A 27,066-nucleotide genomic window follows, 5' to 3' on the forward strand; every position below is an offset into this window, starting at 1 on the left:
CCTGTGAATAGGCAGCAGGGCAGAGGGGTGGGCATAGCTGCTTTGTGTGCTTCTCTCCTCTTTATACAGTCTTGCGCAACCTGTGATTTAACTCTTTAGAATCTACAAAAAAAAATGAAATTCTCATACAGTCATCAATATATCAAACTAAATTATGAGTTAGCATTAGCCCTCTTTGACCAATAAGTTTAAAACAAGTGTGCCCAGTACAACATATTTGACAAAAACGACAAAAACATTATATATTTGCTCTATGATTTTATTGCTTTTATTCAAATTTTGCTTTTCCCACAGAAAAGTGCATTGAGTTTCTAACTTACAATGTTCAACAGCACTGCTGGCGCCGTAACAGTAAGATAAGCCAAAAGTCCTTAGTGCTGTAATTTTGTGTATTGACCTTCCATTTCATGAAGGGTTTTCCAAAACAAAGGTGTGAGTTGGGTCTAAAGGTTGTTGGCACAAAGCCATTGGAGGCTGTTTTCTTTCTTTGCTGAGTGATTTATGCATAGAAAGCATGAATTTAATGATTTGTCAACTTCTCCTGGTTGATCTTCCCATGGATTGAGCTTAAGCAGAAGATCACCATTAAATTAAAAAGCACCGCACTGATCGAAGGAACATTGTTTATGGAAGGCAGTCACCGTTGGCTATGGTCTCCTCGATCCAGGTTAGGTAATTGCACACTTTGGTGTATACTCCCGGGTGATTGGGCTCTCCACATGGGGTGTGCCCCCAGGATGTGACACCATAGAGTTTAGAATCACACACCAAGGGCCCACCAGAGTCACCCTGCAGAAACATAGATTGAAAGTTTACTTCTGAATTGGAAACACAAGGACTAAAAATATTAAAGCTGAACTTCAGGCAAAGAGCTAACGACACACAGAAAATAGATATATACGTATGGGAATTGTTTGGTTTGTTTTTGCTAAATCTTTATTTATATAGAGATATAAGAATAAAACAGTTGAGGTTTTTCTAAAAAATAAAGGCCATAAATTGCAAGATACGGGAGAAAATGACAACCGCATAACCCTAATATACTCAAAGTTCCCCCGGATATACTAGGGAAACACCAACTTATACAAGCCAAGTGTAGTATTTTCACCTGTATGGGCAGCCTTAGGCCCCTTTCACACAATAGGTGTTACCCAATCGGACCCTCCATTCACCTCAATGGAGCGGCAAATGTAAACAGACTTGTGTCCGTTTACACTCGCCTAACTCCAGTCCGATCTGCTAAAAAAACAGAAGTTGATCCGTCCCCTTCCATCTGATCGGATCAGAGGGCCCAGAGTAGAGTGGGCTGTGTCTGCTTTCTATATGCAGATTGAATGCAGACCTGTCATCCGCCCACTCCACTCATTGTGGCCAGCGATTGTTTACTAAGTCGATTATGGGACCTCAATCCTCAAAAGATTGGGCACCCCTGGTATAGACCTTCATATTCATTTAAGCAAGATGGGTACATTTTTGTGGAAAAACCATGTTGACATTAGTGTACGGTCTTATCTTTGCATGGAAGGCTTTCATTACATTTTTTATTTCAGAGTGATGGTAACTATTACCTGACAGGTGTCCTTGCCTCCTTCCTGGATTCCGGCACACAGCATGTTGTCTGTTATCACATCATCTGGATACGCACTCTCGCAAGTAGAGGCAGAAACAGTCTTTACCCCTACACATTGTAGAGTAGAGGGATAGTTTGCTGCACATATAGAACATTTGTTAAACATCTATGGGATTCAAGACTGATGGAAGATAAAACATAATACAGAATATCCAATACAAGAGTACATTTTGTCATTATCTGAAGGCAAGGTGTACATTGTTTATTCACAAAAGTAGTGGTACATGTTTGAAATAGCTGAAATGGGATGTGGCCATGGTGAAGAGAATGGCAAAAGATGGACCATAAAGACTAGAAATATAATAGAATCTAAAAGGACTAACTATTGTGGAGGTCACTTAACAGACTAGGAAAAATGGCACTGTGCCGCCTTAGGTAACAAACCAAAACTATAACCAATGGAAAACTGGAAGTCTAAAAAAAAATGTGAGAGACTCTTAGAAAATTTTAACGATGACAACTGAAGTGTAAGAACAATGATACACTCATATATGGTCGTCATTGCATCTCAAAACCAAGGTGTACATTGCTTATTCACAAAAGTAATGGTAAATGTTTGCAGTAACTGAAATGGGATGTGGCCATGGTAAAGAGAATGGCAAAAGATGGACCATAAAAACTAGAAATATAATAAAGTCCAAAAGGACCAACTATTGTGGAGGTCACTTAACAGACTAAGAAGAATGGCACAACCAATGGAAAACTGGAAGTCTAGAAAAATGTGAAACTTGGACTCTCCAAGTCCTAGAAAATTGGAACAATGACAACTGAAGTTTAAGAACAATGACACACTCATAGTAGACTATCCTAGTCCCATAGTTCCGATAATGATTATCCACTGGCATTAGGGAGCCAGAGGAATAACATAATGACACTTGGGGCCAGATTCTCATAGAATTGCCTATCTTTAGGCGTGCGTAGCGCATCTGAGATACACTACGCCGCCGTAACTTAGAGCGGCATGTCCCGTATTCTCAAAGAACTTGTGCTTTAAGTTACGCCGGCGTAGTGTAACTAGGCCAGCGTATGCCCGCCTAATTCAAATGTGGAAGTGGTGGGCATGTTTTATGGAAATTAATCGTGACCCCACGTAATTGACGCTTTTTTCGAACGGCGCATGCACGCGCATGCTCAGTATCACGTCGAATTTTCAAATTAAATTGCACCCGCTCAATGCCTAGTCGACGTGAACGTAACTTACGTCCAGCCCCATTCACAGACGACTTATGCAAACGACATAAAAAGTGAAAAATTTGACGCTGTTCCGACGTCCATACCTAACATTGGTACGCCTCATCTGCTCCTCATAGAGCAGGGGTAACTTTACGCCCAAAAAATCCTAATGTAAACGACGTAAAAAAAAGCGCCGGCCGCACATACGTTTTGAGAATCGGCATATCTAGCTCATTACCATATTCCCGCGTAAATCGACGGAAGCGCCACCTAGCGGCCAGCGTAAATATGCAACTTAGATACGACGGCGTAAGAGACTTACACCGGTCGGATCTAAGACAAATCTATGCGTAACTGATTCTAAGAATCAGGCGCATAGATACGACGCCTCAAACGGCGTATCTGGAGATACGCCTGCGTAACTCCTACGAGAATCTGGCCCTTGGTGTCTCACAACCATGACATTTTTGCATGGGACATATGAAAAGCAAAATTCTGGTTCTACTACCCCTTTATTTTTCTTCATTCAACTGTGTTTTATATTTTTTTTATTGAAAACGCTAAGATTCAATAAAAATTGTCAATTATAAAAACAAAATAAAAAAAAGAAAAGCAAAATTCAGGCAACTTAAACACTTTAAACTGGCCTCTGATTACAAAAGTTGGCCGGTTGATGAATGCAACCTACCACCAACAGTTGCTTCTGCAACATGGAATAATCTAAACTGTTGGTGTAGGCTTCCTTTTTTCATTTGGATGTTTCTGGGATTCAAAGCTGGTTAACAGGGATTGAAATGATCTGAAAATGTATACATGGTCATCGTTGCATCTCAAAAACAAATACCAGTGATTCTAATCCTAGAAAATGTATCCACTGGCACCTCAATTCCTAAAAATTCTGATATACTCTGTCATTTGGAATCCATAAGAACCGTGCATACTGACATTTGGATCCAGGTGAGAAACTGAAATTTGATGAGTCTATGACACTTGGGTTCCTAGACCACTAATACACTGAAACCTGAGGATCAGGAGAACTGGCTCCGGAAAACTAACACACTGAATGTGGGGTCGCAGAATAAAAAAGACCTTGGGGCCCAGGCAATGGTCCACAGAAACATTAATTCTTTGGGCAGGAATATTAAGTTGGAGATCCCTATATAACGTTTGTTATCTCACATTGTTCAATTACATCATTATAGTAGTTGGCATTATATATACCAGAGCTCATATTTTAAACATTATATGTGTTACGTTTAAAAAAAATTGGAAAATAAATAGTTGTATATTTACTTTGGTGTACCAGTTTGATTCTTTGCTGCACAAAAGCCCTTGGGAGCAATCTATTGTATTTGTAGTATATGTAGTTAGGGTGAGCAACATTGTTTCTACCCAGGCTAGTGGGTATTTTTTGCTATATTTACTAAAACTGGAGCAGTCAGAATCTGGTATAGCTTTGCATGGTAGCCAATCAGCTTCTAACCTCAGCTTGTTCAATTAAAGGGGTTGTAAAGGTACAATTTTTTTTCCCTAAATAGCTTCCTTTACCTTAGTGCATTCCTCCTTCGCTTACCTCATCCTTCCATTTTGCTTTTAAATGTCCTTATTTCTTCTGAGAAATCCTCACTTCCTGTTCTTCTGTCTGTAACTCCACATAGTAATGCAAGGCTTTCTCCCTGGTGTGGAGTGTCATGCTCGCCCCCTCCCTTGGACTACAGGAGAGTCAGGACACTCTCTACGTTGCAGATAAAGAAAGGAGCTGTGTGTTAATGGGCATCCTGACTCTCCTGTAATCCAAGGGAGGGGCGGAGTTACAGACAGAAGAACAGGAACTGAGGATTTCTCAGAAGAAATAAGAACATTTAAAAGTCAAGTCAAGATGCACTGAAGTAAAGGAAGCTATTTAGGAAAAAAAATTGTACCTTTACAACCCCTTTAAGCTTTGACAAAAAAAAACTGGCAGCTGATTGGTTTCTATTAGAGCTGCACCAGATATATAAATATATATCAGTATATGTGCACTTTATATTCTTATGCCCATTACCTTCAGGGCTGGTGGTGGTCCCCCATCCAGACGCAAGGCAGCTGGTCCCTTTAGGCAGGGCAGTGCAGCCAATGGGAATAGTTTGAACGTAAGCATTCAATGTGACCGGCTCCGGCAATTTCAGCAGCATGATGTCGTTATCATATGTTGTTTGGTCAAAGTTTGGGTGAGCACATATCTTCTCAGCATAGGAGAACTGTTCGGTTCCTTCATGGTTATTTATGTTATGATCCCCAAGTTGAATCTCAATGCTTCTATATCACACAATGAAAAGAATGTAAATAGACACATCAAATGTGGTTTATTCATGTACCTACCAGGTTTCCCCTGAAAATAAGACCTACCCCGAAAATAAGACCTAGCACTATTTTCCAGGAAGGCTGCAATATAAGCCCTATCCCGAAAATAAGCCCTAGTTTTACCACTTCAAAACCGCACGCCGTCAAATGGCGTGCAAAAAGGGGATCTGTTATCCCGGGTGGACGTCATATGACATCATGTTCTTTGTGCAGTGATATCTGAATGATGCCTGCACCTAGAGGCATCATTCAGATGCTGCGATCCTGTGATTCGTAAGAACGATCATAGCGGCGGTTCCGCCGCTTGATCGTTCTTATAGGCGGTGGGAGAAGACATCCGGTGCTTCTCTGGGCTCTCCCGTGCCATTGGGGGCCCGGAGAGATGATCGCCATCCGCCGGATGTCAAGCATAGAGATGACTGGTGACCAGATGGTCACCAGTCATCTCTATGACCGTCGGAGGCCTGGGCGCGATGTGATGACGTCACGCCCGGGTACCAGTAAGTAAACAAACCGCAATTGTGGCTGGTAAGAATGAGATCTGTAAAAAAAAAAATCACGATCTCATTCTTTCCAGCCTGGAGGAGAGATGTGAGGTCTTATTAACCCTGCATCTCTCCTTAAAGAGGACCTGTCACACACTATTCCTATTACAAGGGATGTTTACATTACACATTACAGTCAGCTGTCTGTCCCCTCCCCCATGCTCCTCTGTCATCCCCCCTGCTCCTCTGGTCCTCCCCCAGTTTCTTTGTTCCCCCCTCGTGAGCGCTGCAGGAAGGAAGAGACAGAGGAGCAGAGGGGGGCGGCGGTCCACTGTCACTGAAGCCGGCCCACTGAGCCATCGGCCCACCGGGAAACTCCCTGTAGCCCCAATGGCCAGTCCATCCCTGAGTCACCTCCTAATACATTGTGGAAATACACATGGCTTGAAGGAAAAAGGAGTGGAGGTTGTTCATTTCCATGCATCTTATAACAAAAAAGGTCAACTTCTGTTCTCTGGTATGTCAGTTTATCACTTGGAGGGTCTAATAAACTTTTAATTGATGCCTACTAATCAGTTATTACTCAGCACCTATGGAACATTAATTGCATTTACACTTACGGCAGTTTACAATGTGCTGCTGTTAAGACCCATTGCTTAGCTATTAAAGCTCCACCGCATGTGTGGTCACCAAAGTACTGAAGGGTAGCTTGCCAAGGAACGGAGTTGGCTTTGCACTCATCTCCACCAATGATCTTGATAGAAATATGACTATTTACTGTAGGGGAAAAAAAAACAAGAGTACAGAAGGTCACTTGGAAATATTAGGCTCATTATGTTTAACCCTGTGATCGAAACATAAAAAATGTGCATGTTGTAATGAAGGCAGTTGTTTGGTTGGCAGCTTTAGATAAAAAGTTCTACAAGCTAAAAGTCATCAAGATCATTTTGATATCCACGTTGGGGCCTGGATAGTACCTCCTAATTAGCCTCATTATAGGTTTCTCAACCCCCTAAGACAGGGGTCTCCAAACTTTTCAAACAAAGGGCCACTTTATTGTCCTTCAGACTTTAGGAGGGCCAGATTGTGGCCAGCAGGGGCAGAACATGTCATGGGCCCAGCATCAGTGAGAATACATATGGCCTTAGGGTTGGTAGCCAATAGGAGGTGTATTCCCCCTATTAGTAGGAGGTATGGTATCCCATCATTGGGATTGGTGGAAGATATAGTGCCCCATTGTTGGTGTCAGTGGGACAAATAGTGCCTCATATCAGTGGGAGGAATTGTGCCCCAAGGGCTGGATAAAGACTAACAAAGGGCCACATCTGGCCCTCGGGCCACAGTGTGGAGACCCCTGCCCTAAGGATTTGGCAGGGGTGGACTGACAACTCATGGGGCCCCCTGGCAATAGGAGATTATGGGACCCCCCGGCAATAGATTATGGGCCACACAGTATACACACACACATACAATATATATATATATACACAGTATACACACACAGACACACAGTATACACACACAGTATACATACACACAGAATACACATACACACACTGAAAAGGTACTGGAGAGGTGAGGCAGCTATAATCTTGGGATTTTTTTAAAAACACACATTTTTACATACTGTCCCTGGTTTTACTGAGGCTGGCAACCCTGACGGGGCCCCCTAGTGGCATGGGGCCCTTGGGCAGTGCCCGAATGGTCAGTCCGCCTCTGGGAATTGGTCAAAAACACTGACTTTTTTGATTCTTTGTGGACCATCAAACATCCACTTCATTTAGTGAAGATGGTTTTGAGTGTGGTGGCGGGAAGACTGCTTGCTCCTTCCTTTCCCTTACCTGCACCCTGCCATTTGCCTTTACCCCTACCCTCTCCTTCCCTTTTCTCTGCTTTTCATCTTTTCCCAAATTATACTCATTTTCTCATTTTTCTCAGCAGAGGTGTGGAGGAAGGATTCCAGCTATTGATGTTCTCAAATTGTAACTATGCTGTGTTGTCTCTTCTCCGCATGTCGCACAGAACTTTATGTACCTCTGTTTCTCGTTGCATTTACATGTATCAATTTTGAAAATATTTTTCAGTAAAAATCCATTAAAAGTAAAAAAAAAATTGTATATGGTGAGCAGTGGTGGTGCGTCCATAGTGTGTGCAGGAGCGCCGCCCCCTATTGCATGAATCTATGTATTGTCGCCGCTGCCGCCCACTATTCAGGTATTTGGCCCCTTGTCGCGCGCCAGCCATCTGAATTACAGCGTTGGGGGTGTTTTGGATGTGCCTGATTAGAGCTATCAGCTCTAATAGGCTTTCTGATTAGAGCCTGTGGACCAAATTGTTAAACAGCGGGCGCCCTGCTGTGCATTCACTGTTTACACAGTGCTGTGTTATGGAATCACTTCCCTAACACTGACCCGCCTCTCAGCCAATCAGGTGCACCTGGTCTGGTTACCGGTCACCTGATTGGCTAAAGCAACAGGCGATGTGATTGGATGCTTATCAGGCGTCCAATCATAGCAGAGATGACATGAAGAGGACAGGAGAAGACATCGAGGACTCGGAAGGGAGCGTGGGGGGCGACGCTGACCCTAGAAAGGTAAGTGCCAGGCGGGGGGGGCAAACTGGCTGCATTTGATAGGGCAAAATGGTATCATATGATGGGGCAAACTGGCTCACAGGGGAGCTCACAGGGGGACCTGGGCAGCAGAAAGAAGAGGAATAGGACCAGGAGGGGTGGTGGGGTGGCATATATTGGTAGCTATACCCTGTATTTTCCTCCTGTGGCAACTGAATGTCAGCCAGATGGAAAGGAGGAGAAGCCTACTTTAAGCAGCTGCAGGGGGAAAGTGTAGACCGGTTTCACTAAATTACACACCCGCCACCCCTCCTGCCCAGGTTCTGGGGGTCAGAAAGGAAGGACCACAGTTTACTTGGCACCGACGGGTAGATTGTGATTAATGGGTTGCCATGTCCAGGATTAGGGTGTGCCCAGGCACACCTGGCACACCCCTTGCGCACGCCTATGGCTCTAAGCTTTGGCGCCCTTTTTGTGTTTATGTTTGTACATATAAGGTTAAGTTTGCCCTGAAGAGGTATGAGGAATTCAGGAAATACGATGTAAATAATTCAACCAAAGAAACGAAAAAACTCAAGGAGGAATTTGGCAACTGTTTCATCAACTAATCAGAAACACCGTGGTTGAGTAGAATTGACGGGACACAGAAAACTGATCCTACAGGAAACTTCAACAAAGTGTCAACTTTATTGAGGTTGTTAAATTTTACATTACATTAGTATGTTCTGCTCTAGACTTTCTATGTTTTATTATGTATCCAAAACTCTTTTCACACTTCCCTTATCCATCTGGCTGAAGGTGTGAGAGCCGAATTTGCTATAGAGGAACAACTTGGCAATCAGCAGAATACAACAAACAACTGCGCCCTAAATTTCTAAAAATGAGTTGACGGCACGTCTTGTTTAATTTTTTTTGACCATCAAAACCTTAATTGTTCTTTAACGTCTAGTCATAGTAAATCCACTTACCTGCTGTTACCAGCAGTGCTGCAAGAAGCAGGAGGAACATTCCGAAGTTTGGAGAACTCAACACTTCCCAAAGCCAGCTCCTTCTTCCAAGACTTGGAGTACAGAGTCAATTATTAACCTGATCAACCCAAGCTTCAGAAGACTCTAGATTATGGAGAAAGCTGGCAAGTCTAAGCTGTGTGCAAAGTAACTGCTGCTTGTACAGTACATGCAGTACAACACGTGACTCGAAGATTGACCTCCCACAAAAATATACTACAGACAATTGGAATTTCCTTGTTATGTTTATGAATCTTTTCCAAGCATACACTGCGGCAATATACCAAATTAAGTCATAGCTTCTAAATGGCCCTCCATTCCCCTGCATCTATTGGGCAATTCTTTATTGTTACTGTTGAAATGGTAACAGAATGTGCTAAAGTAAACTTGATTATCTTTGTTTTATCAGCTAATTAGAACATTAAACAATAAATTCCATATTACCCTCCAGAGGTTTGCCAATTTGTTATAAGTAGGTAATCTACCATTGCGTTGCATATCTGTATTTCAGCCATCTTGATCTGTGTGCATCCTCCTCAAATAGACCTATCATCAGATATGTATTTCATTTTAAGTGCATCAATGACAACTGTCCCGGATTTGCCGGGACAGTCCCACATCTTTAGCCTTCTGTTCCACAGATGCTGTGTCCCGGGCCATGTCCCAGACTCACAGCATCCCCCTTATTTGAGTGACAGCATATGGAATGTTCTTCAAAAAGTAATTAAAGCAGACCTTCGGCCTCCTGAGGACGTTCCTGCCTCTCCACCCCTTCTCCCTTCCTCTGCAGGAATAGGGCTTTGCTTTTTTTTTTTCTTTTGTTGTTGTTTTCTTTTTTTTTTATTTATTCAAAGTCTGTCCCGCCCACTGAACTCGGAAGAACCAATGGGCCTCTCAATCATGTCAGAGAGAACACGTCACTCACCTTAGACGAATAACAGCCACACTACCTGCTGTGCCTCCTGGGATATGTATGTCACATATCCCAGGAGGCATAGCCTTTCATTCAAGGAAAGAAGAAGGGGGGCAAGCCTATCAGCGCATCATTGAGAGGCCCGCCCACTGAACCCGGAAGAGCGGACTGGCCTCTCGATGATGTCAGAAAGAACATGGCAGAACGGGACGGAGCTGTGGCTAGGCATGGAGGATCTTAGCGGGACATACTGAACTTACTGGATGGGTGAGTATCTTAAATGTGCAGATACCATCTTCAGGGAGGTCAGCCAGAGTTCCTCCTTAAGTAGGGGATCAGACTGCAAGTGGGTAGTTTTCAAATATTTAAAGGCGGGTCTGGGGAGGACCAACCCGTAAAATGGGTGTGATGGGCCGTACCGCATATGTAGAGGTGGGTTCTGAGCAGGACCAGCCCAGATCTATTTTTATTAAAGTACTGATTCTTGCATTGATGTGAAGATGACTCTCAATACGTTTTCAGGATTTAAAAGATCGTCTTCATCAGGATTATTATTTTGTAAGCAGAATGGTAAAATAATTATTAATTTGTAAGCAGGTTGGTAAAATAACTGACATAACTCAAACACACACATAAATGATGAGAGGGGTCTTTAAAAATTTCTGCACTTTTTTATATTTAACAGAGCTTTTGAAGCTTTTTGAAGAACCCTCGTACAATGAACTAAGTGTGGACCTATCACAGGAGGTCACAGGGGTCACAAAAGGGGTCTGAGATCACCAAAGCTCCTATGGGGCCTGACTGTAACTAAAAAAGAATAACATATATTATTTTCTGGGGATCTGCCACCATACCTGATCAACTGCGCAGTGCACCCTAGGACAAAAAATTGTAGTTTACCAATTCTTAGATGTGGTGTTTGGGGTTCTAAGCAAAAAAATCGTGTTTTTAACGTGTAAACACTGAGTTTGAAAAAGAGGCTCGGTCCTTAAGTGGTTAAAGTGGAGGTTCACCCAAATTTATAAGTTCCCCTTAAACAATAGTGCTCCGCATGTATATTCCAAGTTCGCAGTTTAAAATTCTTTAAAACGATTACATACCTTCTTTTTGTGTCCTGAACCAGGCACTTCCTGGTTTCAATCGCGCGGGACTGGGCGTGTCGCGATCGCCGCATTGAATCATGGTACTGATGACCAGTGTCTCGTCACGCTGATGAGCATAATATTCTTATAACCAGCAAGAGACGAACTCTCGCGAGATTTGACACGTCACATGACTCTGCAGCCGGTCATGTGACGGTCATTCCCTTACCTTTTCATCAGCTGCTCAGGGCGTTCTGAGCTTTCGCTGATAAAAAAGAACAGTTGTCCTGGTCACAGCGGTGCGTGTCCTTTTCAGGCCGTTGTTATGGCAACTGTGCAGTGTTGACGGCGCGGCTCGCCGTCAACACTGCGCATGCGCGGGATAGAGCGGTGAATGCTGAGACATCAGCATTCACCGCATCCCGAAACTAAATACAGGAGGACTTCAGAGTGCCCACAATTAAGATGGCAATGTCCATCTTACATTTTTATAAAATATATTTTTCGGGGAAATGAACATCCTGGCGGCTGCAAGAACGGGACCGGTGAGTAAACGATTTGCTATCTAAACAGCAGGAGAATAATCTTTAAAAAAAAAACGTTTTCCCGCGGAACCCCCACTTTAACAGAAACCTAGCGAATACGAGAAGATCGGTGTTAGGGTTTGCATTTACTTTAAATGGTACGCCAGCAAGCTTTGTGACTTTTAAATCTCCACTAGTAAAAATCTGGACACAGTTCTCCCTTCCCCAGTTGGTATTTTTATCTTGAAGGCTAATAGCCAGATTTGGGGAAGAAGGTGGCATAGTTCCATTGGTCTGTACACCTGTTGTATTCTCAGGTTAACATACTCAAGGATAGAGTTTTCCACAACGATACACTATGAAAAAATCCTTACTGAGACACTATGGAGGCTGCCCTCTCTGACTTCACAAAATTCTTGTTGCCCGACTAGGGGCATAAGTACCGACCATGAACCCTCATAGCAATGTTGGGGCCCCCAACCTCATAGTCAGTAAATTACTAGATACCTGTGCTGAGGACAGACGTTGTCAGGGACGAGGAGGAGCAACACTGCATGGAATTAACTTGCTTTATGCACTGGTCCAAATCATTTAGTGTAAAGGGATTATGGTGACGGGTTGGGCTTGGTCCATTAGTCCCAGTGAAGGGAACTCTTAAGGCATCAGCTTACTTTTTAATATCTTTATAAATGATATTGGGTCTGAGATCAAAAGTAGCATTTCTGTCTTTGCAGATGACACCAAGCTATGCAGGGGAATAACGTCCTTACAGGATGTCTCCAATTTACAAGCCGACCTCAATGCTCTGTCTGATTGGGCGACTAAGTGGCAGATGAGGTTTAATGTTGATAAATGTAAAGTTATGCATTTGGGGGCTAAGAATATGCATGCATCATACATACTACGGGGCGTACCATTGGGGGGATCCGTAGTGGAGAAGGATCTGGGGGTTTTAGTTGATCATAAGCTCAATAATGGCATGCAATGCCAAGCTGCGGTTTCCAAAGTGAGCAAAGTCCTTTCTTGTATTAGGAGAGGTATGGACTCCAGAGAGAGAGATATCATTTTGCCCCCCCCTGTACAAATCATTAGTAAGACCTCATCTGGAATATGCAGTTCAGTTTTGGGCCCCAGTTCTCAAAAAGGATATCAGGGAACTGGAGAAAGTGCAGAGAAGGGCAACCAAACTGATAAGGGGGATGGAGGAGCTCAGCTATGAGGAAAGATTAGAGGATCTTGAGAAGAGGAGAATTAGGGGGAATATGATCAACATGTACAAATATATAAGGGGTCCATACAGTGAACTTGGTGTTGAGTTATTCACTTTACGGTCAACACTGAGGACAAGGGGGCACTCTTTACATCTAGAGGAAAAGAGATTTCACCTCCAAATACGGAAAGCTTTCTTCACAGTAAGAGCTGGGAAAATGTGGAACAGACTCCCTCCAGAGGTGGTTCTGGCCAGATCAGTAGATTGCTTTAGGAAAGGCCTGGATTCTTTCCTAAATGTACATAATATAACTGAGTACAGACATTTATAGGTAAAGTTAATCCCGGGAAAATCCAATTGCCTCTCAGGGGATCAGGAAGGAATTTGTTCCCCTGCTGTAGAAAATTGGATCATGGCTCTGCTGGGGTTTTTTTGCCTTCCTCTGGATCAACTGTGGGTATAGAATTGGGTATATGGGATTGTATGATATTATATATATTTTCTTTTTATGGTTGAACTGGTTGGACTTTTTCAACCTGACTAACTATGTAACTATGTACCAAGACATTTTGGACAATTTCATGCTCCCAACTTTGTGGAAACAGTTTGGGGATGGCCCCTTCCTGTTCCAACATGACTGCGCACCAGTGCAAGCCAGGCCTTTTCATTCAACATCAGTGTCTGGCCTCACAAATGCGCTTCTGGAAGAATGGTCAAACATCCCCATAGACACCCTCATAAACCTTGTGGACGGCCTTCCCAGAAGAGTTGAAGCTGTTATAGCTGCAAAGGGTGGGGCCAACTCAATATTGAACCCTACGGACTAAGACTGGGAGGCCATTAAAGTTCATGTGCGTGTAAAGGAAGTGTCCCAATACTTTTGGCAATATAGGCCCAGATCCACGTACCTCGGCGCATCTCTACGTCTGGCGTGGCGTAGCTCAGATACACTACGCCGCCGTAACTTACAGCGTATTTCCCGTATCCACAAAGAATTTGCGCCGTAAGTTGCGGCGGCGTAGTGTAACTGTGTCGGCGTAAGGACGCGCAATTCAAATGGATGAGATGGGGGCGTGTTTTATGTTAATATGTCTTGACCCGACGTAAATTACGTTTTTTCTGAACGGCGCATGCGCCGTCCGTGGGGGTATCCCAGTGCGCATGCTCCAAATTAACCCGCAACAAGCCAATGCTTTCGACGTGAACGTCATTCTACGCAAAGCCCTATTCGCGAACGTTTTACGCAAACGACGTAAACGACGGAAAATTCGACGCTGGCCCGACGTCCATACTTAACATTGGTTACGCCTCATATAGCAGGGGTAACTTTACGCCGAAAAAAGCCTTACGGAAACGACATAAAAAAATGCGCTGGCCGGACGTACGTTTGTGGATTGCCGTATCTAGCTAATTTGCATACTCGACGCGGAAATCGACGGAAGCGCCACCTAGCGGCCATCGTAAATATGCACCTTAGATCCGACGGCGTACTAAGACGTACGCCAGTCGGATCTAGCCCAGCTTCAGGCGTATCTTGTTTTGTGGATACAAAACAAAGATACGCCGGAGCAAACTAGAAGTTAAATGGCGTATCAATAGATACGCCAGCGTAACTGCTTCGTGGATCTTGCCCTCAGTGTGTATATATATATATTATTTTATTATTCTGGAGTTCAGCTTTAAGTTTAAGCTGGTTAGTGGCATTGATAATGTTGAGGAGGACGTACAGGTCAAATAATATGGCTGGGCACCAACTAGTTTTTAGTTTTTATAACTATTTTATTTATTTATAGCAATTTTCATTTGGTAGTTTACCACACAAGGACCGAAGATAAAATGTTTTATGAGGGTTTTTTTTCCCAATAGACTTTGCAAGCTATTATCAGAAAAACTCCTCTTAATAGCCTTCCATACTAGCGAGATACTTCCAGGCAGATCTCCGGGGGCTCGTTCTGGATGATATCTTTAATCCAGTTGATGTAATTAAACACTTTGGTGTAGATTCCCGGCTTGTTTGGCTGTCCACATATAGGGTCTCCCCAAGATGTGATTCCTTGTAAGATTAAGTCGCAAAACAGGGGGCCTCCGGAGTCACCCTACAAAGAAACAGAATACAGTACATGAGGAACAACAGCGTATGTAGGCGAAAATGAATTTCCTGATTTAATATGGGATCTATTAAGTTGGAATCGCTGGCCTTAAAGTAAAATGCAGAAGCCTTAACCATCCCCTGCCCTTTCCAAATTGGAATGGCATTGGGATAATATTCATCAGTTTAGGCCATATGTAGTCTGCTACATATTTTTTGTAAAAAAAAGGGGGGGGGCGTGGCTTGCACGCGATCGTAATCGCAATAAACGTATATTGATTGGTTTGCGCAAAAGTTATAGGGCCAGATTCACCAAAGAGATACGACGGCGTATCTCCTGATACGCCATCGTATCTCTGTTTCTATCTATGCGACTGATTCATAGAATCAGTTACGCATAGATATCCATAAGATCCGACAGGTGTAATTGTTTTACACTGTCGGATCTTAGGATGCAGTACCGCGGCCGCCGCTGGGGGGAGTTCGCGTCGTAAACCAGCGTCGGGTATGCAAATTTGGAGTTACGGCGATTCACGACGGATTTTCGCGTTCGCTACATCGCCGCTAGTCTAGTTTCCCGTCGCAAAGTTAGTCGTCGTTTTAGGTGCCCTAACTTTAGTCATCAAACGTATTGCTGTCTAAAGTATGGGCGTCGTTCCCGCGTCGAAATTTAAAAAATAACGTCGTTTGCGTAAGCTGTCCGGGAATACGGAATTACGCTACGCGCGTCGCCGTTCAAAAAAATGACGTCACGGCGCGCAAAGCACGGCGGGAGTTAAGAAACGGAGCATGCGCAGTAGGTCCGGCGCGGGAGCGCGCCTAATTTAAATGGCACACGCCCATTTGAATTGGCCTGCCTTGCGCCGGAGGCCGCCGGCGTAGTTTTCATCGCAAGTGCTTTGTAAATCAGGCACTTGCGATGAAAACTTGCGGCGGTGTAACGTATCTACGATACGTTACGCCGCCGCACTTCTACCAGAATCTGGCCCATAGTGTCTACAAAATAGGTGATAGACTTATGGATTAATTTTTTACGTATTTTTGCTGGTAATGGCAGCGATCTGTATTTTTAGCAGGGCTGCGACATTGCGGCGGACAAATCTGACCCCAAGTGACACTTTTTGGGGACCAGTGATCAGTGCTGAAAAAAAAAGCACTGATCAATGTATAAATGACACGCTCAGGGAAGGGGTTAACACTAGGGGGTGATCAAAGGGTTAACTGTGTTCCCTGGGTGTGTTGTAACTGCGTGAGGGGTGGGCTTAATGATACAAAACAGAGATCGTTGTTCCTGATCACTAGGAACAGCAGATCTCAGTGTTGTATCCTGTCAGAACGGTAATCTGCCTTGTTTACATAGGCAGATCCCCGTTCTGCCTCTATGTGAAGCGATTGCGGGTTGCCGGCGGATATCTGGCGGGCCTGCTTCTGCACAGTATTTATTACACAAAACGATGTACAGGTCTGTCGTTTTGTGCAATAGAGCCGACCTGCCGCAGTATATGTTCTGTGGCTGGTTGGCAAGTGGTTAAAGTTCATGTGCGTGTAAAGGCAGGTGTCCCAATACTTTTGACAATATGGTGTATATTACAATGGGAAATTTTTTTTTTAGGTGTACAGTAAAATCTTGGATTGCGAGCGTAATTCGTTCCAGAAACATGCTTGCAATCCAAAGCACTTGTATATCAAAGCATTTTTTTTTACAGAGTATAAAAGAGAAGAGAGGCGCCTCTAAGTGTAGCAATAAGTTGCTAAATGTTGTACCTTCATTACATGTAACTATATTGCTACACTTAGAGGCTCCTCTCTTCTCTTTTATACTCAGTTGTGACATGGCGCTACTCTTATATCAAAACATCGCTCGTATATCAAAGGCAAAATGTATTAAAACATTTTGCAAAACGCTCTCAAACCAAGTTACTCTCAAACCAAGGTTTTACTGTATATTTGTTTTTATATTTGATAAAAACTGATGTTTATATTTTATTTGGCACGAGATTATATACCATGAGCTGTCAGTGTGTTATTACCTTACCATATGTATTGTATGTACCGTGTCAACCCATGTGGGCCTTGTCCCTGTTATAAATAAAAAAACTAAAAGAAAACTGATGTTTAATCTTTTTTTTTATATTTATATAAAAATTGTAATAAAAAAAATTAAAATTGCAGGTGCACCCATAACAATGTCATTAGAAATTATGGGGCAGATCCACATACATCTGCGCCGGGCGCAGCGTATGTAAGATACGCTACGCCGCTGTAACTTACTTTGCCTTTGTTTGAATTCTCAACGAATTTACGCCGTAAGTTACGGCGGCGTAGTGTATCTCTCGCGGCGTAAGGGCGCGGAATTCAAATTCGGTGGGTAGGGGGCGTGTTTCATTTAAATGAAGCGCGTCCCCGCGCCGAACGAACGGCGCATGCGCCATCCGTAAAAACTCCCAGGGTGCATTGCTCCAAATGACGTCGCAAGGACGTCATTGTTTTCGACGTGAACGTAAATGGCGTCCAGCCCCATTCACGGACGACTTACGCAAACGACGTAAAATTTTCAAAATGATACGCGGGAACGACGGCCATACTTAACATTGAGTACGCCACCATATAGCAGCTTTAACTATATGCCGGAAAAAGCCGAAAGGAAACGACATAAAAAAAATGCGACGGGCGCTCGTACGTTCGTGGATCGTCGGAAATAGCTAATTTGCATACTCGACGCGGAATACGACGAAAACGCCACCTAGCGGCCGCAGAAAAATTGCATCTAAGATCCGGCGGCGTACGCCTGTTGGATCTAACCCAGATGCCGTCGTATCTTGTTTTGTGGATACCAAAACAAAGATACGACGCGCAAAATTTGAAATTACGCGGCGTATCAAGAGATACGCCAGCGTAGTTTCTATGAGGATCTGCCCCTATGGATTTCCATGCAGATGTGGTTTGCTTTCAGACTGTTTCTCCCTAATTGAATCTCCAAATAGCCCTGCATTTTTTTTTAGGTGTACATTTGTTTTTAATCTGATGTTTTTTTCATATTTTATATTTATACAAATGCTTTATTTTACAAAAAAAAATTTAAAATTAGAAGGTGCGCCCATGACAACGTCATAGAGAATTATTGATTTCCAAGCAGAGATGGTTTGCTTTCAGATTGTCGCTCTCTGATTGAATTGAAAAATCTGCCAGCAGTTCACTTCATTTAATTCAGATGGTTCAGATTTTTTTTTTTTTCATAAATTCAAAAGACAGTTGCTCAACCCTAAAAAGAGACAAGCTCTGCACACCAGAGGTAATGTTGATGCTTTCATAGCTTGGGAGCTACAATCATGTAGACCTCCTATCACAATCATGCCCTCTGCCCATTTAGGAAACCCCTTTAAGCAATGCATGTGGCTGCAGTAGCAACTTGGCAAGTTAGTTGCGCATAAACCTCAATATTCCCAAGTACAAATAACACACAGGCCACCAGTGGCAGGTTTATGTTTTCTAAAGTTGGCCCCTTTTGTGACCACCATGTGTCCTCCACCCAAGGCTAAGGAGCTGGAAAAAACATGGCGGAGGACCAGCAGACTCATAGCCATCTTATGGTTAGGATATCATATACCGTATATACTCGAGTACAAGCCGAGTTTTTCAGCACATTTTTTTGTGCTGAAAATGCCCCCCTCGGCTTATACTCGAGTCACCTTTTTGCGCCTGATCTCCCGGAATTTCGGGACCCGGTACCGGCCGGACGTAGATCCCCTGGAGCCCAAACTTGGCGCACATGTAGCCACACTCTTCCTCTACAAGTGTGCAAAGTTTGTTGTCCGGGGGACCTACGGCTGGGGAACATCGATTTTTCAAAACCGGGCACCCCTTCCATAGACTCCCATGTTAAACGTCAGTCTAGTCATGGGCACAGTGTGGCATGGGCACAGTGAGGCATGCAGATGGACACCCTAGGCTTATACTCGAGTCAATAAGTTTTCCCATTTTTTTCGTGGTAAAATTAGGTGCCTCGGCTTAAATTCGGGTTGGCTTTTACTCGAGTACAGGGCCGCCATCAAGGGGGGTACAGGCAGTATACCTGTAAGGGGCCCAGATGGCAACCCCCCTTTTTTAATTATTTGTTTATAAAACAATTTACATTTTTTTATATATTTTTTTTTATATATACAGTATATATATATATATATATATATATATATATATATATATACTGTATATATATATATATATATATATATATATTGTTAAAGGGCTCAGAGGTCCCCAGGGCCCCATGTGGCAACCCCCCTCCTTTTTTTTTTATAAATGTTTTTTTTTTAATTATTTTCTTTTATTAAAAGGCCCGGAGGATCCCCAGGGCCCCGGATGGCAACCCCCCTTTTTTTTATGTATTTTTTATAAAAGGGCCCAGAGGTTTCTTTTGTATTTGTATTAAAGGGCCCAGAGGTCCCCAGGGCCCCCGGATGGCTACCCCCCTTTTTTTATAGTTTTTTTTATATATATATTTCTCTTTATTCTTCTTTTTTTTTTGTAAAGGCCCCCCCCCCAGGCTTCTCAATTTGTGGCAGCCCCCCCGCTTCTTCTCAATTTCAGTCGACAGCACCCCCCCCCCCCCGGTTCTCTGCTCCAGGGCGCCCATGCCTGAAGCTGAGTAAGGGGCCCCAAAATTCCAGGTGGCGGCCCTGCTCGAGTATATACGGTATGTAACCCATACGCCTGGTGTGCAGTGCTGGTATCTTTAGGAGGTGGGCCATGTTCTTTTTTCTATTTAAAAAACCTGACAAGAGTCTTCTCCGCCTTCAAGGTTTCCCGCACACAGCATGTTGTCGGTTATTAAATCATTTTCATAAAATCCCCGGCAGTCACTTGCAGGCACCGTGGTGACGTTCAGGCACATGAGGAGATCCGAATATGTCTCTGAGAAACACAGAATTCATATATTTATACAGTATTTATAGACACAGCGTTGGACATTTTCTTGACCATGTTGAAAAGGAAAAGATTGAAGGGCCACTGCTAATTGGTGAAAGGTCTGCATCTTGACCAATTGAATATGGAACTTTCATGCTATCATTCATCATCTTAGTCCAAATATTAAAGTGGATGTAAAGCCGCTCTCATCCTTTCTAAACTCCTGCCATAGTGCTGATCTATACGGATATAGATGCCTCCTGCATGTATCCTTACCTGTCAAATGTCTCCCCTCTGTCTGTTATAAGAACTAAAAAACTGCAGATTCTGTTGTCCGGAAGCTCAGTGGGTGGAGTCGTGATGTCAGTAGACTCCCCGCCCTCCTCTACACTCCCCTTGTCAGCGTGCATTTTCTCCTGTGTATTTCTGAAGCCTCGCACACACGGCTGGGAATGTCATCGAGAAAAAGCCGTCGGTTTTCCCTGACGAGATTCCTGGCAAGATTTTCTTGCAAAGCTAAAGTGTACACACGGCACAATTCAAAAGAACCGCCGTTCTTTTGAATGGCAAGAACGTGGTGACGTCGCCGCCAACTTGCTTCACCCTACACTACCCTTGTAAGCTACCGCGCATGCGTCAAAGTCTCATCGAGCATGCGCGGGCTTACCGGAGGACAGGAAAGCTTGTAGCCGCATACACACACACAGTTTCCTCCTTGGGAAACAGGCCGACGAGAATCCCGACTAGAAAATAGAGAGCAGGTTCTCTATTTTTCTCGTCGAGATTCCCGGCAGTTTTCTCGACGACAAAACACACACACGGCCGGTTTTCACGGCAAAAAGCTTTGCCAGCAGTTTTCTTGCCGAGAAAACCGGACGTGTGTACGAGGCTTTGTCCTGTCACTAGGCAGAACGCTGAGATTCCTTGTTTACACAGGCATCTCCCCGTTCTGCAGCTCTGTGACACACGATCGCGGAACACTGGGGGACATCGAGTCCGCGGGTCTCACAGGCATGATCACGGAGCTCGCGGCAGGTGCGTGCACACCCACACGGCGGCAAATTTAAAGGAACGTCTGCCAGTCCATGCCATTCTGCCGACGTAAATGTTCATGCGGCGGTCGGCAAGTGGTTAACCACTTAACGACCGCCGCATGTACATATACGTCCACAGAATGGCATGTACAGGCAGATGGGCGTACCCGTACGTCCCTGCCTAGACGTGGTACCCCCCCCCCCCCCCCCCGGTACATGCGGCGGTCGGAAATCGTCTGGGAGCGATCCGGGAAGAGGGGGCGGCTATTAGTTTCTAGCCACCCCCTCGCGATCGCTCCCCCTCGCTGAAGAACGGGGAGAGCCGTATGTAAACACGGCTTCCCCGTGCTTCACTGTGGTGGCTGCATCAATCGAGTGATCCCTTTTGTAGGGAGACACAATCGATGACGTCAGCCCTACAGCCACACCCCCCTACAGTTGTAAACACACACTAGGTGAAACATAACTCCTTCAGCGCCCCCTGTGGTTAACTCCCAAACTGCAACTGTCATTTTCACAATAAACAATGCAATTTAAATGCATTTTTTGCTGTGAAAATGACAATGGTCCCAAAAATGTGTCAAAATTGGCCGAAGTGTCCGCCATAATTTCGCAGTCACGAAAAAAATCGCTGATCGCCGCCATTAGTAGTAAAAAAAAAAAATTAATAAAAATGCAATAAAACTATCTCCTATTTTGTAAACGCTATAAATTTTGCGCAAACCAACCGATAAACGCTTATTGCGATTTTTTTTACCAAAAATAGGTAGAAGAATACGTATCGGCCAAAACTGAGGAAAAAAAATGTTTTTTTATATATTTTTGGGGGATATTTATTATAGAAAAAAGTAAAAAATATTGAATTTTTTTCAAAATTGTCGCTCTATTTTTGTTTATAGCGCAAAAAATAAAAACCGCAGAGGTGATCAAATACCACCAAAAGAAAGCTCTATTTGTGGGAAAAAAAGGACGTCAATTTTGTTTGTGAGCCACGTCGCACGACCGCGCAATTGTCTGTTAAAGCGACGCAGTGCCGAATCGCAAAACCTGGCCTGGGCCTTTAGCTGCATTTTGGTCCGGGGCTTAAGTGGTTAAAGTCTCACTTTATTTAAACTCCAAAATCAGCTAGAGAAGAGCCAAGAATCACGGTGAGGGGAACTCGTTTTACTCCCTAGGGGCGAAAGAATGACCGAACCCAACTGGTCGGAAACTCACTTTTCGATCAAGTGGTCTTTTAATGGAGATTACCTCCTGGAGAAACGGTGGATCCCCATCCCGAAATGTTACAAATGATGTTGTCCGGCACTGGCTCAGTGGGTAAGACGATCGGTTTTACGTAGTCATTAATCTCGACTGGTGAATTCATTTTCAGGAGCATAATATCATTGTTGTAGGTGCTGCTGTTATAGCCGGTGTGGTTACACATCTTAACGGCATGTCGCCACTGTTCGGTTTCTTCATAGGCCGCGCGATTGTGATCCCCCAGGCATATCTGAATATTCCTAATAAGCCAAAGTCATGTGTGAGTCAAGGTGTGTCTGAAATTGGTTAGGAAGTAATAACTCTGATTAATAACCTAAGAAGAAGTTTTCAGTCTACAGAAATAAAAAAAAAGCCGTTTAGCACGATAAGATGGGCCAACCTTTCTCCTGTAACAGGAAAGTCTATTATTTCCAATAAAATATTGTACATTTAACCAGGGCTGGTGCAAGGATTTTTGACACCCTAGGCGAAACCTCATTTTGGCGCCCCCCTTTGGCTCCACCCCTGACCCCACCCCCTCTATCCTGACCATGTATACCCCACCATTTTAATGCAGCCTCACCAGCGCCCATCAAATGCAGCCTCACCAGCGCCCATCAAATGCAGCCCCACCAGCGCCCATCAAATGCAGCCTCACCAGCGCCCATCAAATGCAGCCTCACCAGCACCCATCAAATGCAGCCCTACCAGCGCCCATCAAATGCAGCCTCACCAGCGCCCATCAAATGCAGCCTCACCAGCGCCCATCAAATGCAGCCCCACCAGCGCCCATCAAATGCAGCCCCACCAGCGCCCATCAAATGCAGCCTCACCAGCGCCCATCAAATGCAGCCTCACCAGCTCCTATCAAATGCAGCCTCACCAGCGCCCATCAATTTAGCAGCCTCACCAGCGCCCATCAAATGCAGCCCCAAACGTTTTTTTGAACTGCGCATGCGCCGGGCGCCTACATTTCCCAGTGTGCATTGCGGCTAAGTCCGCCGCACGGGCCTATTGATTTCGACGTGGAAGTAAACAACGTAAATCCCTATTCACAGACGACTTACGCAAACAACGTAAAATGTTTAAATTTCGACGCGGGAACGGCGGCCATACTTAACATCTATTTGATGGAATAACTTTAGGCCGCTAATGCGTTACGTAAACGGCGTATCTGTACTGCGTCAGCCGGGCGTACGTTTGTGAATAGGCGTATCTACTGATTTACATATTCTACGCCAACCGCAATGGAAGCGCCACCTAGCGGTCAAAAATTACACTTTAGGATACGAGGGTGTAAGACACTTACGCCGCTCGTATCTGAACCTAATTTAAGCGTATCTGGTTACCAGAATACGCTTAAATTAGCGCCAACGCAAATTCTGACTTAGGCTGACGTATCTACTGATACGCCAACCTAAGTCTCTCTGAATCTGGCTATCAATGTTAATAATTTTTTGTACTTAGAATGTTGAACCTGTGCTGGAATTGTATTCATTTTTTTTAGAAAGGAGGGGGGGGGGGGGTAGAACCTCTGTAGGGTTTTACTGCTATCTGTGTGACCCATTGTGAAGATTGTATCTTTCTTTCTATCTATCCTAGGAAGCACCAATACTTGGAAACAGAAAGTCCCCATGTAAGATCACAAAAGGTGTTTCGATTGCTGTCAGGCATTATTCCACCCTAAAACCCTGTACACACGATCGGATATCTGATGGAATCTAATCCGATGGATTTTTTCATCAGATATCCGATGAAGCTGACTTTCATCAGTCTTGCCTACACACCTTCAGACTAAATTCCGACCGTGTCCAAACACGGTGACGTAAAACACTTCAACGTGCTGAGAAAAATAAAGTTCAATGCTTCCGAGCATGCGTCGACTTGATTCTGAGCATGCGTGGATTTTTGACCGATGGACTTCCACACAGACGATCGTTTTTTTCCTAACGTTTTTTTATCCATAGGAGAAATTTAAAACATGCTCTATTTTTTTTCACCAATGGAAAACAAACCGATGGGGCCCACACACGATCGGTTTGACCGATGAAAACAGTCCATCGGTCCGTTTTCATCAGACAAACCGATCGTGTGTACAGGGCTTAACTTCCCTTTTCAAGTGGCACAAGATTAGGAAGTGAAAATTTCTCCAAAGGGGACACAGGTACAATAAAAACCTGGAAGAAGTTCTAACCCGTCTTCACTCTATTTAAAACGAGAAAATTGTTTGAACAGATTGCTAATTCACATTTTAGACAAAAAGAATCACATTGACTACTTACGACAATTTGCAGTGCGCTGCCGTCAGTATCCAATTCTCATTTATAAGGATCCCGCCACAGATAAACCTATCAAAGTAATACAGAGCCACCTGCCATGGCTGAGAGTGCGGAACACATTCTTCTCCCCCTATGATCCGTCCAATGGAGGAGGATTCCACTGGAGGAAATAGAACTAGAAAAGGAAAAAGCTCAGAAACAATACTGGACAACTAATCAGGAATATATCACCAATAAATAGAACTGAGGACTATATGAAAATATAAATCAGTACTGAATATAAAATATATATTTTTTCTACAAAATCAATCATTCCTTTTATTTCCTTTCTTTTATTTTCCTTCACTTCCTTCCTTCTTTCCTTCCTTCCTTCCTTTTTTCCTTCCTTCCTTCCTCCCATCCATTTCAGTCCTGTTCCTTCCTTCCCCTCTTTCTTTCTTTCCTTCTTCCACCTTATCTTTCCTTTGAGCCTTCCTTTCTTTCTCCCCCTCTTTCTTCTTTTCTCCATCTTTCTTCACTCCATGTCTTCCTTCCATCCATTTCAATTCTGTGCCTCAATGCACCTCCTTCTTTTTCCTCCTTTTCTTTGCTTTTCCTCCCTGACTCCTTTTCTCCCCCTCTATCTGTCTCTCCGTATTTCTTTCTTTCTTTCTTTCTTTCTTTCTTTCTTTCTTTCTTTCTTTACTTCTTTCCTTCTTACCTCCATTCCTCCCTTCCCTGCTTTTGTTTTCCCCTTTCCTCTATCCTTGCTTCCTTCCCTTTTTTCTCCCTTGCTACTTTTCCTTTCTCTTCCTTCCATTACTTCCCTCCTTTCCCTTCCTTCCATTACTTTCCTCCTTTCGTTTCCTTCCATTACTTCCCTCCTTCCCCTTCCTTTCATTACTTTCCTTCTTTCCTTTCCTTCCATTACTTTCCTCCTTTGCTTTCCTTCCATTACTTTCCTTCTTTCTCTTCCTTCCATTACTTTCCTCCTTTCCCTTCCTTCCATTACTTCCCTCCTTTCCTTTCATTCCATAACTTTCCTCCTTTCCTTTCCTTCCATTACTTTCCTCCTTTCCTTTCCTTTCCTTTCCTTTCCTTTCCTTTCCTTTCCTTTCCTTCCATTACTTTCCTACTTTGCCTTCCTTCCATTACTTTCCTCCTTTCCCTTCCTTCCATTACTTTCCTCCTTTCCTTTCCTTTCCTTTCCTTCCCTTCTTTCTTTCCTTTCATTACTTCCCTCCTTTCCTTTCCTTCCATTACTTCCCTCCTTTCCCTTCCTTCCATTACTTTCCTTCTTTCCTTTACTTCCATTACTTTCCTCCTTTCCTTCCATTACTTTCCTCCTTTCCTTTCCTTTCCTTCCATTACTTTCCTCCTTTCCCTTCCTTCCATTTTACTCCTCTTCCTTCTTTCCTTTTCATTATTCTTTTCCTACTTCCTTCTTTATGTCCTTCCCTCCTTCCTTTCGTCATTGCTTGCTAATGTCCTTCCTGCCTTCCTTCCTTCTTTTTTATTGTGTCCTTCTTCTCTTTCATTCCTTTTTTTTCTCCCTCCCTTTCTAAAAAGTCAAATGTAATCCCAGTTGGTACACCAGGTCTGTCTATAGAGGGCGCCCTCACTGCTCAGGTTGGAAGCCCCTAAGGCCGCGTACACACGGTCGGTCCATCCGATGAGAACGGTCCGAAGAAGCTGACTGATGGTCTGATGTGCCTACACACCATCAGTTAAAAAAACGATCGAGTCCAACGCGGTGACGTAAAACACAACGACGTGCAGAGAAAAATGAAGTTCAATGCTTCCAAGCATGCGTCGACTTGATTCTGAGCATGCACGGGTTTTTAACCGACGTTTTTGCATACTAACCATCGGTTTTGACCTATCGGTTAGGCGTCCATCGGTTCAATTTTAAAGCAAGTTCTAACATTTTTGACCCAAGGATAACTGACCGATGGGGCCCACACACGATCGGTTTGGACCGATGAAAAGGTCCTTCAGTCCGTTTTCATCGGTTTGGACCGACCGTGTGTACGCGACCTTAGACATTTCATTCCATCTCACCTGCCGTCCCCAGCAGTGCGGCCAGCAGAAGCACACGCATTTTCTCTCCAGATGTCAAGAGCAATTCTGTACAGACCATGCTACTTAACCAAAACTTAGATTACTCCATGAATTATTAACATGATAGAATATGAGGTTTGGAAGCATGTACTGGTAGTGGGAGCATTAAATGTGCCAAAACCCATCAGTCCCCATGACAAATCTACATTGTAAAATGTGAGGGGGAGTTATGCAATTTTAAGTCCCTGAGCAGTACAAGAAGTTGGCCGGTAGCCTGCCATCAATGTACACACCTGGATGAAATACTATTTGTATCTGGAGTTGCCCTTTAATTCTGAAAACCACATATCTAGAGACAACACCTTCCCCTGTATCACTAAGTCCTGAACACACACCTGGGGAATTATTGGATCAGCTAGCCAGGTTTTCCCACCTGCTGCTTTCCCAGGGTCTGGTAAACACGAGTGTGACCACTTTCAAGGTCCCAGGATATTGAGTTGGCACAAGAATAAGGTTCGGTGTACACAGAGCCCAGCTG

The 27,066-nt window shown here is 43.9% G+C and overlaps 2 protein-coding genes across 2 annotated transcripts; both read right to left on the bottom strand.

Annotated features, from left to right (window-relative positions):
- Positions 1-243: 243 nt before the first annotated feature.
- Positions 244-9,340, bottom strand: LOC120916292 (trypsin-like). Its single transcript, XM_040327181.1, has 5 exons — positions 9,172-9,340; positions 6,252-6,408; positions 4,848-5,101; positions 1,569-1,708; positions 244-789 (listed from the first exon to the last, which is right to left on the bottom strand). The coding sequence occupies exons 1-5, from the start codon at positions 9,209-9,211 to the stop codon at positions 625-627; spliced, it is 756 nt and encodes a 251-aa protein (XP_040183115.1). The 5' UTR covers positions 9,212-9,340; the 3' UTR covers positions 244-624.
- Positions 9,341-14,709: 5,369 nt separating this feature from the next.
- Positions 14,710-26,724, bottom strand: LOC120915978 (anionic trypsin-2-like). The gene is made up of 5 exons (XM_040326818.1): positions 26,529-26,724; positions 24,492-24,663; positions 22,216-22,469; positions 19,800-19,939; positions 14,710-15,035 (listed from the first exon to the last, which is right to left on the bottom strand). The coding sequence occupies exons 1-5, from the start codon at positions 26,605-26,607 to the stop codon at positions 14,853-14,855; spliced, it is 828 nt and encodes a 275-aa protein (XP_040182752.1). The 5' UTR covers positions 26,608-26,724; the 3' UTR covers positions 14,710-14,852.
- Between the last annotated feature and the right edge of the window lie 342 nt (positions 26,725-27,066).

This window comes from Rana temporaria, chromosome 10 (assembly GCF_905171775.1).
Source record: "Rana temporaria chromosome 10, aRanTem1.1, whole genome shotgun sequence".
Taxonomy (NCBI): Eukaryota; Metazoa; Chordata; class Amphibia; order Anura; family Ranidae; genus Rana; species Rana temporaria.

Bases quoted from the DNA above. Each gene is read 5' to 3' on its own strand.
- LOC120916292 (XM_040327181.1), bottom strand. From the start codon at position 9,211: ATGTTCCTCCTGCTTCTTGCAGCACTGCTGGTAACAGCAG. The intron at 5,102-6,251 runs GTAAGTGTAAAT...TGTGTGATATAG, and splicing joins GCAGCACATTGTAAACTGCC to AAGCATTGAGATTCAACTTG. The intron at 1,709-4,847 runs GTAATGGGCATA...CTATATGTGCAG, and splicing joins GACCACCACCAGCCCTGAAG to CAAACTATCCCTCTACTCTA.
- LOC120915978 (XM_040326818.1), bottom strand. From the start codon at position 26,607: ATGGTCTGTACAGAATTGCTCTTGACATCTGGAGAGAAAATGCGTGTG. The intron at 24,664-26,528 runs GTGAGATGGAAT...TTCCTTTTCTAG, and splicing joins CGCACTGCTGGGGACGGCAG to TTCTATTTCCTCCAGTGGAA. The intron at 19,940-22,215 runs GTAATCTCCATT...TGTGTTTCTCAG, and splicing joins ATCCACCGTTTCTCCAGGAG to AGACATATTCGGATCTCCTC.